At 39.4% G+C, this 16,378-nt stretch overlaps 2 protein-coding genes across 2 annotated transcripts; both read left to right on the forward strand.

Moving 5' to 3' along the window:
• Positions 1-260: 260 nt before the first annotated feature.
• LOC129248866 (putative gustatory receptor 28a) lies at positions 261-6,121 on the forward strand. The gene is made up of 4 exons (XM_054888478.1): positions 261-293; positions 368-670; positions 5,319-5,933; positions 6,011-6,121. The coding sequence occupies exons 1-4, from the start codon at positions 261-263 to the stop codon at positions 6,119-6,121; spliced, it is 1,062 nt and encodes a 353-aa protein (XP_054744453.1).
• A 5,732-nt stretch (positions 6,122-11,853) lies between these two features.
• Positions 11,854-14,995, forward strand: LOC129248867 (U2 small nuclear ribonucleoprotein auxiliary factor 35 kDa subunit-related protein 1). Its single transcript, XM_054888479.1, has 7 exons — positions 11,854-11,867; positions 11,933-12,030; positions 12,097-12,820; positions 13,615-13,718; positions 13,925-14,069; positions 14,129-14,686; positions 14,765-14,995. Exons 1-7 carry the CDS (start codon positions 11,854-11,856, stop codon positions 14,838-14,840), a joined length of 1,719 nt encoding a protein of 572 aa, XP_054744454.1. The 3' UTR covers positions 14,841-14,995.
• The last annotated feature ends 1,383 nt before the right edge of the window (positions 14,996-16,378 follow it).

Here is a 16,378-nt window from a genome sequence, read left to right on the forward strand (position 1 = left end):
CGCAATCGGATAGCATTTTGCAATCGCTTCGCCCCCTGGCGTACATCTCATTAATTGGACTAGCACCGTTTCGAATGAGTGCCAACAAGGAAGTGCGCACATCCGTCTTCTCATTTGCGGCAGGCGTTGTGCATTTTCTGTTTTTTATTTTGTGTTTTGTGCTTTCACTACTAGAAGGCGACTCTATCATTAGCTACTTCTTCCAGACCAGCATTACGCGCCTGGGCGATGCGACACTGTCTCTGAGTGGTATAATTGCAATGGTGACGATTTTCTTTTCGATTTTCTTCAAAGTAAGTGAGATGAAAATTTCATAAATATTACGAAATAAAATAAATGTATTTTTTTTCTTCTATTTTTCTCACAGCGCAACCTGCTGCTCAATATCATACAAAATTCTTTAGTGGTGGATGATATATTTTTGCGTTTGGGCCTAAAACTCGATTATCGCAAAGTGCTGTTGTACTCATTTGTAACTGTGATGGGCTTACTGCTCTTCAATGTCGTTTATCTGTTGGTCAGCTACATGTTGCTGCGTTCGGCAGAGATTTGGCCATCATTTGTGGTTTTTACTACATTCGCCTTGCCGCACTTGAATATAAGCATCATGGTTTTCAAATTTCTATGCACCACGCACTTGACACGCACACGGTTCCGAATGATGAATGAGGTAACTGAGCAAGAAAAAAAGGTATTATTTGTATGTATGAAAATGTAAAAGCGCAAGGGCAAGAAAAAAGAGCTACCATATTGGGAGTAAAGAGAATTAGCAGCCTAAAACGTATACGTCTTGATTACCGTGATATCCGCTTAAGCGATTTTGGCCGAACTTAACAAAGTTGATCTATCCCCGGAGACTCCAATGCACCTTGTCCTTGAATGCAGCGCTATTGTAGCAGAAGGTCGACAGACCTCGCCCATTTGAAACCGGAAGACAGACACATACACCCAGTCAAACCCAGCTCTACCTTAAGTTGAATAAGGCAACTGGGTCTGGATGAGGTACTGTGATGAGTAGAGCGCACAACCGACCATGAGGGTAAAGTGCAAACCTAATTCTAAATCTAACTGCCATGAAAAAGCTCCTCATTAAAACCATTTGCAGTTCGTAATCGGCTTTTAACTGTAGGTCGCTCTTTTTGTGGAGCAACATCAAGACACACACCGCAAGTAGGGGGATGAGCTCAGTCAAACACCTAACAGAAGTGTATGCACCAATTATTTTTTATAAATCTAAGCGCATCAGTCATTTCTTCCACTTGCTAAACGGTGCCTCACCACAGTGAGCAATGTCCTTCTCTACCTGCTCTTTCCAACGCAATGGAGGTTTTCCTCTGCGCCTGCTATCATCAGCAGGTACCGCATCCAATACTTTCAGAGCCGGAGTGTGTGTATCCACTCGGACGGCATGACCTGTCCAACCGAACAGCAGAATATTTATGTCTATGTCGGAATTGCGCTGGTTCGAATCTCTGTACATGGAACTCGAAATGATAGAAAAAGTTGTTTTCTAATAACGGGCGCCACTCGGCAGGCAATAGCAAGCCTTCGAGTGTATTTCTGCCATGAAAAAACTCCTCATAAAAAATCATTTGCCATTCGGAGTCAGCTTTAAATTGTAGGTCCCTCCATTTGTGAAACAACATCGAGAAGGAGAAGCTCGTGCCACAAATAAGAAAGATGATGGGCCAAACGCCCAGTATGGAGTGTAGGAGTCAATTATATATCACAGATGTAAATGCCTATGTCACCATAAAGTTTATACAGCTCATTGTTCCATCGCCTGTGTTATTGAGCGTCAAATGATCCAACGTGCATAGGCCCTAGACCCAATCAAGGTTATCAGTATAATCGGCGTGCGCCAGTGTACGCTCTTTTAAAAAACTGTGCCTGCGCGATTATGATCTGCGGCAAAATCTTTTCCAGCATCATGTTAAACAAATCCCACGACAGAGAGTCAATCCGTCTAAAACCTCGTTTGGTATCAAACGACTCCTTTCAAATTCTCACAGAGCTCCTGGTATTGCTCAACGTCATTTTTCAATACCCCTCCGTATTAGTTTAACGGGCATACCAAATTCAGACCTCGCACGACATATAGGCAACTCTTGCTATCGAAAGTGACTTTAAATCGACTATGTGTGTTCGCATACAGTTTCATGAGTTCATGAGTATTTTCTAAGACTAGGTAAGCAGTATAAAATTCGATGAACAGTGGTGATAGTCCTTCATCGGATCTTCCGATAGCGAAGTCCCCACTGTCTCTTGTTAGTTTAAGTTAGGTTAGGTGAAGTGGCTATCCTTCGATGCATCTAGGCCAGTTAGAGGCACCTTCTGATACCACCGGAATTATCCTATTCTTCCTCTACTTGGTTCGCTCTAAACCTCTCTTTAAAAAGATGGCTATACTAGTTAATTTGGGATTCGCTGCATCCGGAATGTTATCCAAAAAACGCGATTGAGCAATTTCACCCGTCCACTGTATCTTCCTCTTCTGTATTCTGAAATCTTCTACAATAGTCATTGGATTGTGGCCTTAATCTACTGGCATATCTTCCTATTAGGCAGTGCCCAGATACGACACCTACTAAGATTCTTGGATTCCTCCTACTTAATTTAAGTAGACTCTTAGCGCAACCTACATATGTTCCATTCGGGCCACGTTTGTCGACTGACAGCGCAGGTGTTTAACTGTTTCCAGTTGGAGTTTGCAACAGTAATATCTATCTATTAAGAGCTTACATGCTGCCAAGGGCATGAGTATGTCGACCTTGTTCTGACTAATTTGGAGCGAGGAGCCCAATCTAGCTAACTCATATGCCTTAGATTCTTTATGAGGTTTGTACTTCTCATTCATCTGACTTCCAGTACTCTTGGCATCCAGAGTAGATTAATAAAAAAATAGTGTGCAAGTATTTTTAATAATTTATATCACTCTTTTACTACCTTAGACAAGTATTTCCATGATAGGAGGCGATCTCAGAGCTGCCTGACGACTGGAGTAAATGAAGATTTCTCGAATTAAGATACGCTTTTATTTAGGCTCAAGGCTTTCTGAGATTGCCGGTCTCTTGTTCCTTTTTTTTTTGTTTTTGTTTTTTTTTTTGTTTTTGTGACAATCTAGCAAGCACAGCACTCAAGCAACATTAACAACACTGTACTGCACTCGGGTTCCCTTTTGAATTTTCTTTAAATCTCCCAACCTCCTAAGAAATCTGAGTAGATGTTGTGATGCCAAGGATCCAAGGTGGTCGCTTCTTAAAACATATAGAGGGCCCAAGACTTCAAACCTTATGCGATCGAAGGCCGGGCAGACGCACACAAAGTGGTGCGCTGTCTCATCCACTTGCTGGGCAGAGTGCACTGTCTCAGATGCCTACCTTTTCCATGTGTTTCGCCAATAGAAAGTGGCCCGTCCTCAGTCCAACCACCTGCATACAGTCCCTTCTTCCTAATGCCAGTGGGATCTGCGACAGTCGGTCGGATATGACAGGTAACATCAGTTGCATCATCATCTACAGGCTCTCTCGGGCTACCAAGCTCGCTTGTGGGTTCAAATCTCTTGTTAATGTTGCAAATATTTTTACTTTTAACCGTTCGGCGACGGAGCCGCTCTACGGGCGAGCGTCGCTGAGGACGAGAGGTATTGGAGTGCGCCGTAAAGAAAATAAATACGTTGAACGTTATAAAAACTAAGACTTTATTTAACACAAGAAAATGTTTCATAAAATCAAAACATAATTATAAACAAACTGTTATCACTGCTAATTTTTAAATGCCTGAGTGGATTCCTTATAGCACGGATTTCACTTCCACTTGACGAAGTAATGCCGTCATCTTCCGTTTTATCAGATTGCAAGTAATATTCGTTGGAACTGTCACTATCGTGCGTAGGATAAAATATGTTAAAAGCTTGCTGGTTCCTCTGGCAGCGACACTGAGAGACTGTATCGAAGAACTGAAATTCGTTCGAACTCCATCGTCGCCTAGCTTTGTAAGTTTACATTATAAGGAAGATAAGACTTCATCGCTAATGGCCCCTAATGTCTTTGAATAAAAACGTGACTCTTTTACAACACCTATGTCATATCATTACTATACCTGTTATCATATCGCTCAGAACGACAGTCAGGCTCGCGACAACCTTATAGCTACGAACTAATTTGGGCGTAACGGTAAACCGGTTTGGACGACTATATGCCGACAATCGCCCCCAAAGAGCTAAATAGTTTTTTATTTTATTTATTTATTAGTTATTTATTTTTTTTTTTTTTTGTGCGACTATGTAATCGACCGTATCACGTCTCATGTTATCTCAATGGATTTTCGAATATCGAAAAATTCACAAACATGGAAACTTCAAAATGCGATATCTCAGTGAAAAATAAAGATATTCGAGCAAACTCAACGGAATTTAAAATAGGAAGACTTATACTTCAAAATACTATGTTTACTTTTTTATGAAGAGCAAAATCTGCATAGCTACATAACCTCAAAAATGGGCAAAAACAGCGTTTTTTGCACTTTTAGGTTAGGATATCTCAAAATCCTGACGTGATAGAGCAATTTAAACCCCGGATTCGGATTCTACGCAAAAAATTACTTCGGAAATGACCCTACACTTTTATAGGACAAAACATTGTCGACCTGTGTATTTTAACATCACATCATACGTATTAGGGGTGGGACTATTCGAATAAAAATTATTCGAATAATAAAATCTTTTATTCGAAAGGTATTCGTAATTCGAATAATATTTATTCGAATTTTTTATTCGTTTATTCGAATAATGCTATTCGAATACCTCACTATTCGAATACCTCACTATTCGAATACCTTACTATTCGAATACCTTACTATTCGAATACCTTACTATTCGAATACCTTACTATTCGAATACATCACTATTCGAATACTTCACTATTCGAATATTTTTGGTAAATATTTATTTAGATTAGCGGACTACTAATCGGTTTATGTACAAGTGCATGCACCATGGGAAGGGCCAATGTAATTTTTATATTTTTAAAAGCATTTTCTCCCTGATGTAAATGAATATATAGTGAGGTATTCGAATAGTAAGGTATTCGAATAGTAACGTATTCGAATAGTGAGGTATTCGAATAGTAAGGTATTCGAATAATGAACTATTCGAATTATTTGAAACGAATAGTATTATTCGTTTTATTCGAATAATGTTTATTCGAATATTATTCGAAAATAATCCCACCCCTAATAAGTATATAATATTCGTTTTTCCTCCCCTTTTCATAACAACCTTGATCTTCTCACTGCTTCTATTATGCACTACTTCACAGGTCCTGCAGGACATACTCGACTCGCATGTCGAGGAGCGTTACGCTGAGGAACTATCACCCATGCACTCAGTAATACGGATGCATCGCCATAGCATGCCACCTGCACCGTGTGTTATTCAACCAACCGCCACACCACGTCCACGCTATAGCGTCACTTCCATTGTGCGTCAGAATCCCGAAAGAGCGCTAAAGCAAGTCAGCAATGTACATAATTTGCTTTGCGACATTTGTTGCACCATCGAAGACTATTTCAATTACCCAATGCTCGCTATTATCGCCATTTCCTTTTTATTCATATTGTTTGATGATTTCTACATATTGGAAGCGGTTATTACGCCGAGTCGCGTGGACAAATTCGAGGCAGATGAATTCTTTGCGTTCTTCTTTACACAAATGGTATGGTATGTGGTGATTATCCTACTCATCGTGGAGGGCAGCAGCAAAACTATTAGGGAGAGTAAGAGCACTGCGGCCATTGTGCATAAAATACTGAATATTTCCGAAGACTCGGCTGTGCATGATCGTCTTTTACGCCTATCGTTACAACTGTCACATCGACAGGTCACATTCACTGCAGCTGGGCTGTTCAAGTTAGACCGCACTTTGATATTTACGGTGAGCAGTGCTGATATTTGAATTGACAATAAATTTAGTTCTTAATTACTTTTTCTTATTTTTCTATTTACCATCAGATATGTGGCGCGGCTACGTGCTATCTTATTATTTTGATACAGTTTCGTTCTACGCCCTCGCACTGGGACCGTACGAATGCATCGTCCGCCGCTGGATTGACTCCAGGATGAAGTGTTGTGCCTTAAAGAGTGGAAATATTATAAGCAAATCGAATTTAACCTAAAATGTCTTTCAGAAATATCTTTCATCTAGTACAAAATACTTGTAATCTCTGCATAATCAAATTCATATAATTGTAAAGCAACCCAATGCGATGATGTTTACAGCACTAAATACATGTCTATGCATCTTTATTGAAAACTTATCTTTTTACTTTTACACTTTGCTTGCTTCTATTTGATCGGCACTATAACCACTTAAGCGATTTTGGCAAAGGCGGTCTTCCCTATTCCTCTGCTACCAGCAGAGCCGGAGCGTTTGTATCTATTCGGACGATATGATAATCAGCCAACGAAGCCGCTAGATCTTTATTCGATGTCGCCGTAAAGCTCATAGAGCTCATTGTTCCATCGCCTACGATATTCGCCGTTGCCAACGTGCAAAGGTCCAAAAATCTTTCGCAGAATCTTTCTCTCAAACGCTCCAAGGCATGCCTCATCGGATATTGTCATCGTCCAAGCTTCTACGCCATACATTAGAAGGGGCATGATAAGATCCTTATACAGCAGGCCCGTGCGCAGAAAATTTCGAAGGGGGGGTGGGGGGTTTAACTCAAGTTACGTAATCAATGAAAAAAGAAAAAAATAATTTTTACAGTACAGAAATTTTATTGTCAAAAGTAATAATTAGCTACATTTAGGTATGTAATAAATCAACTCTTCGAGGTACTGAAAAAAACTCTTTCAAAATTATTTGCGGATCGATTTTGACATCGCGATGTATGTACATTGAGTGACGCTAAGCCGTTCAGGCGATCTTCAGACATTGTTGATCTCAAATACGTTTTCAGTCGTCGCAAAGTTGAGAAGGATCGTTCATTCGTCGCTGCTGTCACAGGCAAAACTGCCATCACGCGAAGCATCTGGTTAACATTTGAAAACGCATCTTCATTACAAATATCGAGTGCTTCAAGTGAGTTTTTTATTTCCTTTCCGGCAATGAACTTCCGCCAAAGTTGTACTTCGTTCACCCAGATTTCACGGGAATCGTCGTGCAAAATTGAACAGTATGTTTTTAATAGTTGAGCGCAGGACTCTTTCTCGAAAATTTGCATTTTGTTGGGAAAAAGGCAAGCGAAATTTGATAAAATATTGCGGTGATTTAAGAGTCGAGATTGCAATTGTACCAGAAACAAATCAATATACGGTATGTAGATTGTTATGCGGAAATAATCTTCAGCTGAATCAGTTTGTACGTTGGAACGTTGGGTCTGTTTCGACGCAATCCTTGGCTTTCGCAATTCAATTTCATACTGTTCGCTAATTTCGCTTCACTTGCTTTGTGAGTTGTCGTCGACAAAATTAGAAATAGATTTAATTCGGCGACAACGCCAATTTGCAGTTTTGCCGCTTGAAGTTGTGCTGTCGTTAAAAAAATCGGTTCCATAAGAACGCGTGTAAATAAAATTTGACAGATGCTGACTGTCACTCGCTGTCGTCTATGTAGACACAGTATCACGACGAATCGGTTAAATACGCATTGCGGGAACAACAACAAACAGAAAGGAGTACCCCCCCCCCCCCCCCTGCGCACGGGCCTGTTATACAGTGTTAGTTTTGTTCGTCGAGGAAGGATTTTGTTCTTAGCGAGATTTATTATTTGTTTCAACCTTTTAAGAGCCAAACTGGTACCAGCTTCTGTCCCTTAGCTTCGGCTCTCCTCTTCTGAGCTCTTGTTTGCTGATATGTGGTCCCATTGCCAAGAAAGACTGAAGTCTAATAAATTTTTGGACCGCACCTCGTTCCCGCCTATGCCCTTGCTACCTGGAGCCCATATAAGCTGTATAAGATCGTATCTTTACACACTCCAAAATCATTGTGGATTTAAGTTCAAAGTATGGTAAAGCCTTGAGTGCAACCTGACAGTCGCCTAGGATCGGGATGCCATCACTCGATAATAAAGTTTGGAGTTATTTGCTACATCTACAGGGGCAAATTTAACTATTCATGGCAAAAAATGAATATTTGTTACATAAATTTCACTGTTGTCGTTATCTTTAAGCCCATTTTCACAATGTCTGATTGAGCACAAATAAAGCGTGTTGCAGTAATTGTAGCGTGTGCTGTGTGGCTTGTGGCCCCGTCCTGTTAAAACCACATGTCGTCTAAGTCCATACCATTCAATTGCGGCCAAAAATAATCGTTTATCATGTCGCGGTATCGATTTCCATTCGCAGTAACGTGGCGATCGTTCTCGTCAACGAAAAAATATGGGCCAATTACGCCGCCGGCATGTAAACCGCACCAAACATTCACTCTTTGTGGGTACATTGGTTTTTCGGCAATCTCTCTTGGATTATCTTTCGCCCAAATGCGGAAATTCTGGTTATTGACGAATCCACAGAGGTGAAAATGTGCGTCCTCACTGAAGATGAAGTGCGCGATATTGATTTGAACGCCCGTTTTCATAATAAGCCTGAATAACTTTAACGCGTTGCTCAAGTGTGTAGCGTCCCATGATGAAATGTATACTAATGAAGTTTACAAATGACAAGCGAAAAATAAAAAATATTGCGTCGTTCGCCCTCCCTATCGGAAAAAAGTTGAAGCGCATCTTTTGAAAAACGCTATACAACCGATGACCGAAGACGCTCTTTCTTGTGAATTCCACTTCTTTGTCGTTATTGTCCAGCCACTGAATTTGAATGCGCTTCACTACGCCGATATCGGCGTACAGCTCGTGGTTTCATCTTATTCGGTATGCACCATTCACACAAATAGGAGCATAGATCTTGCGAAGAATTTTTCTCTTGAAAGCTTTGAATAAGCTCAGTCCATAATAGACCTTTTTTGTCGTCCATCGAGAGAGAGTTCTGCTTTTCAATTGCCTACCCAGCCCCATCAGGGGCTACGATGGCAAGTGTTATTCTTCGCTGGCTCTCTAGAAAAAGTCCTTGACTAGGTCCAACTCGAAATTGTCAATCGCAACCTGCTGTCCAATAGGCGTAGACTTTTTCGTTGTTGACACAAGGTACTTGTCCTGCCCTCATTTACCGCAAGTCCCACTCGGCGGGACCCGACAGTCGGTTCTACGTCACCGGAATGATCTGGATTTACTTTATATCCGGCCAAGGACTGGCACTGCAGCAGCACTCCGCGTACATGTATGGGGAATCCTTTTGCTGCTACAACAACAACACTTTTATAGAAAATAGTACCGGAGATGTCGATGTTGGCGGCGCGAATAATTTTTTTCATCATGAAAGAATGAAGACGTCATATCAAAAGGAATCGCCTTGATTGAAGCTCCACTCCGTTTCATTTGGTTAGGAAAGATCTTTGCCGATTCTCACTGCGCTGGTGGCTTTTCAATTATTATACCTTATTTCGGTAAAATAAATGTGGACTTTACAAGTTACGTAATTAATCAAGGTTCCAAATATATTTTAAAATTTTATTAAAATGTCCTCTTACTTTCATTAAATTGGCGTGTCGCTCGGTGGGCGCTATCAAATATTTACTATTTTGCTATGCGGCTATTTAAATTTGGCTGCCGATTTCTTCTTCCATTTTCGTTCTTTTCCGTTATCTATATATATAAAAAGAAGTTACATTTCCTTGGTAATCTTATAACTCAAGAATGGGCTCACCTATCCAAACCAAATTTTTAGGCTTTGTTTGGACTACTCAGTAGATGGTTTGTGTTTTGAAATTTTAAGAATCGGATACCAGGGTCTCGAGAAATAGGCCAAAACGTGAACCCGGGTAACCCTAGGATGTGTTTGTACAATATGGGTAACAAATGGAAGCTGCTGATGATTCTATAGTACAGAGTATTTTTGATGCCGCTCCGTGACTAAGGTGTCGAGATATCGGCCAAAATGTGGACCTGGATAACCCTAGCATGTGTTTGGACCGCATGAGTATCCATTGTAAGTTGTTGATAAATGCTAATGAAAGAGGACTTTTCTTTTCGCTGGGTAACTAAGGACTCCAGATATAGACCAATTGGGAACTCGCCTTCAGGTTAAGAGATTGCATTCTTATGTACTACAACCAGTTAAAATGTTTTTAAAAATTCAGATCCGTTATCTACATATATTTCTCGAACTTTACAGATTCAAGGTCAAATATACCATAGAGCTGGGTCTTTGCTACCATTCCCAGATGGTGACCATCAATTTTTGCAAATATATTTTATTGGTGATGAGAATCGTGAATTAGATCAGCGCTGTGCAATTTCGACGAATACGAGAAGATCAATCGCGAATGAATTGCAAACAATGTTCCATCAACACAATGAATTGGTGAAATTGTTCAAAGTGGCAGTCGATCTGATGCCCACCGATGGCCACAAAATCATAATAAAAGCCGATAAAACACCAATTGGGAGCACGCCAGACGATTCAATGTACCAACGATTGATGAAGTAGCCATTGTTGTGGTTGGTGAACAGTTTCGGCCACGAGATATTGTTTTGTATCGTAGAAATGAGCAATTACAGGGTATTTCAGAACTCCATCGCTGTTATGATGCATTGCAATACCCCATTTTGTTTTGGAGAGGGGACGATGGTTATCATATCAACATACCAATGATAAATCCAACAACTGGTACATACACATTTTATTTTTGTTTAAATATGATTTTTAAATAATTTTCATACGCTAATTAATTTTTGCATCGCAGGTCAAAAATCAACGAAAACCGTCAGTGTGATGGATTTTTATTCGTATCGATTAATGATTCGCCCTCAAGAAAACAATTTTATTTTGCGATGCAATCAACTTTCGCATCAATTTTTTATCGAATTGCAAGTCATTTTGGACGCAAATATAATAAAAAATTGAATGCTCCAGGAGGAAATGAAAAAACATTTTTAACTTTATTTATTTTAGCATAATTTATTTAGCGTAAAAAATTGAAATGGAAATTAAAGAATCAAAGTTTAATTACAAGTTTTTATCGGCTCTTTCACCTTACCTGTATATAGGTGACCACTACAATCAAATTTTAAAAAAGTACAGAAAAGGCTATTGTGACATCTTTAGAAAGTATGTTGAATGAAAAAAATCAACTAATTCAACTGTTTAAACATTTTACGAGTTCTATAAAGAAAACTTAATGTGAAAAATTTCTTGCGATATAAAAAAACATTTTATGTATGGTGGTGCGAAGCCCACTGGGTAATGCTAGTTGTTTTATAATTTCAAATATTACAGGTAAATAACGAAAAAAGAAGAAAACACCGACAACTGTAAATACAACTCAGCTGATATAGAGTTTTCGTGTATTCACAATGAATCTGTGTAAATTGCTGAAAACATATTCACAATGGCCGAAATAACTAAACGTCGGTTAAGCAGACCTTCGCGGATATGAAACTCTCACTTCAAGCTATCAGACAGCTAACCCACTTCAAAGTAGAGGCAATATTAACCAGGCAATAAGGAGGCTGCATTAAAAAGCATGACTAAATAACACAAACCTGCCGAAAATGTTGCCTCTCCTTCTTAATTCTTGTGTTGTTGTTGTTGTTGTTGTTGTTGTTGTTGTTGTTGTTGTTGTAGCAGCATAAACATTCCCCATACCTACTTACGGGAATGCTGGGGGAGTGTGCTATTTGTTGCTGACTGCGACATCTGTGCGATGGATCATAGAATACATAATAAGCTGCTGATTTTGGTTGACAGCTGATTTTGACTGACAGCTGAACAAACAGTAAAACATTATTTTTCATAGACATGTCGGGAAAAAGGTAAATATTATATTTCATTTGAGTTAAATTTTATAGCAAGTATTGCTTTACTTATTTCAACGCAGTACAACAAAAAGACCATGGCGGAAAGAGTTAAAAAAACAACAACGCAAGCGCAGACGTCGGAAAGAAGCTGTGGCGCGTGACCTGCGTTTGGAGGAAGGTAAGAACCAAGAGGACATATATACTTATGTATATATTTTTTTAACTTACAATACAAATTCAATAGAGGAAGCACATAATCTGAAAGATCCTGCATACCAACAGCTGCTACAGCAGCAAGTGCAGCTGGAAGAGGAACAGAAACGCGCAGCTGAGAAGCGTCATGCCGAAGAGGAGGAAATTTGGCTAAGGCGTGACCTGCTAGCACAACGTGAATTCCGGCTCAAGCAGCAACAACGCGCAGCTTTAGAAGCCGCAGAAGTAGCCAAACGTATAAAGCAGGCAGAAGAGCTGGCGGCAAAGGAAGCTGAGCAACGACGGCGTCACGAAGAGCATGAAAAGAGTAAAGCTGCCGCCGCAGCTGAATTTGAGCAGATGATGCAGTGTATGGAGAATTTTCTCAACAATGATGGTCCACCACCTGCGGAACTACGCCGAGTAGTAGAATCACGACCCAACCAAAATTTATGTATTCTGTATGAGCGTACGAATTGTTGCCGATATGGAGCGCCATGCGTTAACAATCATCGTCGGCCGCTGCTTTCGAACATAATTGTTGTGCGTCACTTCTTTATGCATCCGCTACTGGAAGTAGAGCAACATAAGGAATACGCGAGTGCTGATGGGAGTTTAGAGTTAAGTGAACAAGATTTGCGCGAGGCGTATGAAGATTTTTTCGAAGATGTATTACCCGAATTGGAGGAGTTCGGATATATATTAAATTTTCGCGCTGTACGCAACGTGCTGCGTCACATGCGTGGACATGTGTTTGTCGAATATGTGGATGAAAGGTGAGTGGGTGAATGGATGCAATATATTTTTTTACTATTTTTTTTTTACTATTTTTTTTTTAATATATACCATCATATATTTTATTTAAACAATTCAGCATATCAAAGATACATATTTAAACAGTATTTTGTGAAATTTTTATTTAAAAATTCCGAACACTCAGCCGTTGGTACCTCATCTCCCTTAACGTCTCACAAAAAAATGCTCTTGCCGTGGACAGCATAACTCATTATTGGTTCATCTAAAATCAAAAAACCAAAAATATTTCGTTAGTACATGGATAAATCTCGTTACTGGACGAAGGAAAAAAAAAATTTTTATTTGAATTTTTGACAGACTTTGAACAAAAAAACACATTTTTTGGTCAAATTTTCGTCATGTGTTGGCTCGAAAAAATTAGTTGTAATAAAAAAAAAAAAATCCTTCGTTCAATAACTTGATAATGTTATTCCAAAGATGTGTGCAAAATTTGAACAAAATCGCTTCATAACTTTTCGAGAAATCGTGTCCACCGACTTAAAAAATCGAGTTTTGAGATAAACGCGTATACCTGCGAAACGCTGCACTGACATGGCCTGATGGGCGGAACTTCTGAAGGGTCTATCTCGTAGAATTTTACTCGGATCAATTTGAAATTTTAGGAGAATATTTTAAACACATTATACTATTTAATAAGACAAAAAAAAAATCGATTTTTTGAAATTTTCAAACCCACCTAACCCCTTAACAAAGCACAGCTAAACATTTGTTAACACACTTTACTTATTTTGCATTTCTAACTTTTTCTTTGCAGATCAGCCTTAAAAGCTTTCATAAAGTTACAAAGTCGTTATTACGCCGGTAGACAATTAAATGTCGAGTTTTCATGCATTAAATCTTGGCGTAGCGCAATCTGTGGTATGTGAAGCCTTACCACTTATCACACCATACAATGATGGTATCCTTTTGTACAAAATTCCTACAAACCCAACAATGTCACATTTCGCGTTTAACCAACCTTAAATGTAGCTGAATATTGTGCCACTTTAATTTTACCTCTAGCGCTTTAGCTGCACACTTTTCCTTAACATTGTAATCAATTTTTTATTTCATTTTCAAAAAAGGTTTATCACTTGCACATAAATGTCCAAAAGGCGACAAATGCAATTACTTACATTTGTTCAAAAATCCAGGCAATAAATGCAGTATGCCTTTGGATGTTAACAGAACTCCAAGTGCCAGGGCGCAAATGGTCACGCCTTTAATGAGGTTTGGCAAATGTGTATAAAAACTAAGGCAGTATAAAAATTTCTCATTTCAATTTGTAGCTGGAATACGGTGACAGCGAATGATGTCAAACAAAGCTCACGCAACTGGCGTTGGTCTGAGAGTCCGGAATTGGAAATACCGGTAAGAAAAGTTGAGACTGAGAGGATAGAAAAACAAGTTAGCAACCATGATGAGTGCAGTAAAAGTAAGCAGCTACAACAACAACATCAGCGCAGTAAAAGTAATAGTGATACCAAACTGGAAAATACCTCCTCGTCGCAATCGAAAGAATGCATGGCAGACGCAGATGCTAATACAAAATCAAAAGAGCGACAAAGAAGGCACAAACATGCGCTCGATAAGCCTCCCAAGAGACATAGACGAGAGCATTCACGCCATTCCGAGCGTGCTAAAAAGCGACAGGATCGCCACAGTGAAGTCGACTCAAGGAGTGGCAGCTCGCAAAGTTATAAAGATGATAGCAGTAAACGCAGGCCTTCTACCACAAGCAGTGATGACAGCCAAAATTATAAAGACAAGAGCACTAAAAACAGACATTCAACTATTGAAGAGAAGTTTAAGCACCGAAAACACCGTAAATCTAGTAGTCCAGATTGGTAATTATATGCTGAAGTGGAATATTTAATTAATGCAACTAATGAGGTACTTCTTGTTTTTTTTTTTAATATGCATAGTTCCACGCCAAAGAAACATAAGCACAGGAGCATTAAAAGAAGCCCAAACAACTATGAAAGTACGTCAAGCCGATAAATTTAAAACAATGGACAGACCAGCTCAAAGCGCCATATGCCAAATTATATGAATGTACAAAATCAAAAAAGCTTCAGGTGGTTCACTTGTGGTTCCATATTTAGTGATGAGATTACAGAATTAATTTTGAAAATAAAGGAATATTATTATTGCTATAGCAGCCTTCCCAGTTCTGCCAAGATCGACGTGCAAGTCTATTAAGGGATTATATACAGTTAGAACTTCCAAAAATCGATTTTTATTAATTTTTTTTTTTTTTTCTTAATGTACATTTATTTAAAAATACACACAGAAAATTTAATATCGTTCCGGTGAATATTTTCGAAGTTACACACAAATTTGAAAAGGATTTTTAGAGTGCTTGAAATTGCTTTTCAAACTTTAAACGCGTTTTTCTCGAAATGGTGTTTTCAAAGTCGGTGACCAACATTACTCGAAAACGGCTAAACCTAAAATTGTTGGCGGTCCGCTGATTGCTAGCAGGGAAAGAAAAAATTTAAGAAAGATTTTTGGCTCAATATGAATGGATGATGGTACCTACAGATCTAGACGATCTAGCATAGAACGAGAGAGATGTGCATTCTGCTAAAGCGCAGCGCATAAGATGGATGGCTCATGCTACTCGTATGCCTACTGACTGTACTGCGAAGAAAGCCATGGCAAGAAAGCTAATAGGCTTAAAGGCAAATGCAGACCGAGAAACCGATGGATAGACGCAATGGAATACGACCTCAAGGATTTGAGAATACGTAACTAGTAACTACGAAGCAAAAGCGCAAAACCAACTGCTTTGGAGCAGCATTGGGAAGAAAGCTTTGATGCATCTCGTGTTGTAATGCAGTGAAAAAAGAAGAAAGATCTGGTAGGGACCGAAAAGTTAAACATTTTTAAAAGAGAGGAACAATAAATTATTCCTCAGATAATATTAAGCAAAAAAGACAGTGACAAAGTCGATCTACTTGCTTGCTGTTCAGAATCAGAAAAATTCAGGGAAGAGATGTTGATAGTTATGTTTATCTAGGAACCAGCAGTTAAAACCGATAGCAATGTCAGCCTTAAAATCCAACATAGAATCTCTCTTGCCAACAAGTGCTACTTGAGACTAAGTAGGCAATTGAATGGATAACCAAATCTATTTATCTGTCTAAGCTAAATTGTTTCCCAATACTTAAGTAGGTAGGTGAAATGGTTGAAGTACCAGTCTGGCACTCCTCAAGTAGCACAAAAACGCCGTTTTGATACCATTACGAGACCTCCAACAGGCTGATATCTACAGCCAGCCAGAGCTGTTGATATAAGATTGGAGAAGATTGTTGGAATTTAGGTTGGCGCACTGCTCCGGGCTGTCGAAGAAAGGAGCACCCAGTGGCCTTAATCGTCTAGCTGCCAAACCCGGACATTTACAGAGAAAGTGCTCAATAGTCTCCTTCTCTGAAAGGTAGCCACAGCTGCTGCAATGGGAGCTAAATGGTAACGCCAGCTTTTCCGCGTGTGTACCGATGCCCAGTGACCGGTAAACACAGCTACGAGTTTGGAAA

Source organism: Anastrepha obliqua, chromosome 5 (genome assembly GCF_027943255.1).
Source record: "Anastrepha obliqua isolate idAnaObli1 chromosome 5, idAnaObli1_1.0, whole genome shotgun sequence".
Lineage (NCBI taxonomy): Eukaryota > Metazoa > Arthropoda > Insecta > Diptera > Tephritidae > Anastrepha > Anastrepha obliqua.

Excerpts from the sequence above, each read along its gene's own strand:
- LOC129248866 (XM_054888478.1), top strand. The coding sequence starts at position 261 with ATGGTGACGATTTTCTTTTCGATTTTCTTCAAA. Across the intron at positions 294-367 it reads TCTTTTCGATTTTCTTCAAA|CGCAACCTGCTGCTCAATAT; the intron begins GTAAGTGAGATG and ends TTTTTCTCACAG. Across the intron at positions 5,934-6,010 it reads ACCGCACTTTGATATTTACG|ATATGTGGCGCGGCTACGTG; the intron begins GTGAGCAGTGCT and ends ATTTACCATCAG.
- LOC129248867 (XM_054888479.1), top strand. Across the intron at positions 12,031-12,096 it reads TGACCTGCGTTTGGAGGAAG|AGGAAGCACATAATCTGAAA; the intron begins GTAAGAACCAAG and ends CAAATTCAATAG. Across the intron at positions 13,719-13,924 it reads TTGGCGTAGCGCAATCTGTG|GTTTATCACTTGCACATAAA; the intron begins GTATGTGAAGCC and ends TTTTCAAAAAAG.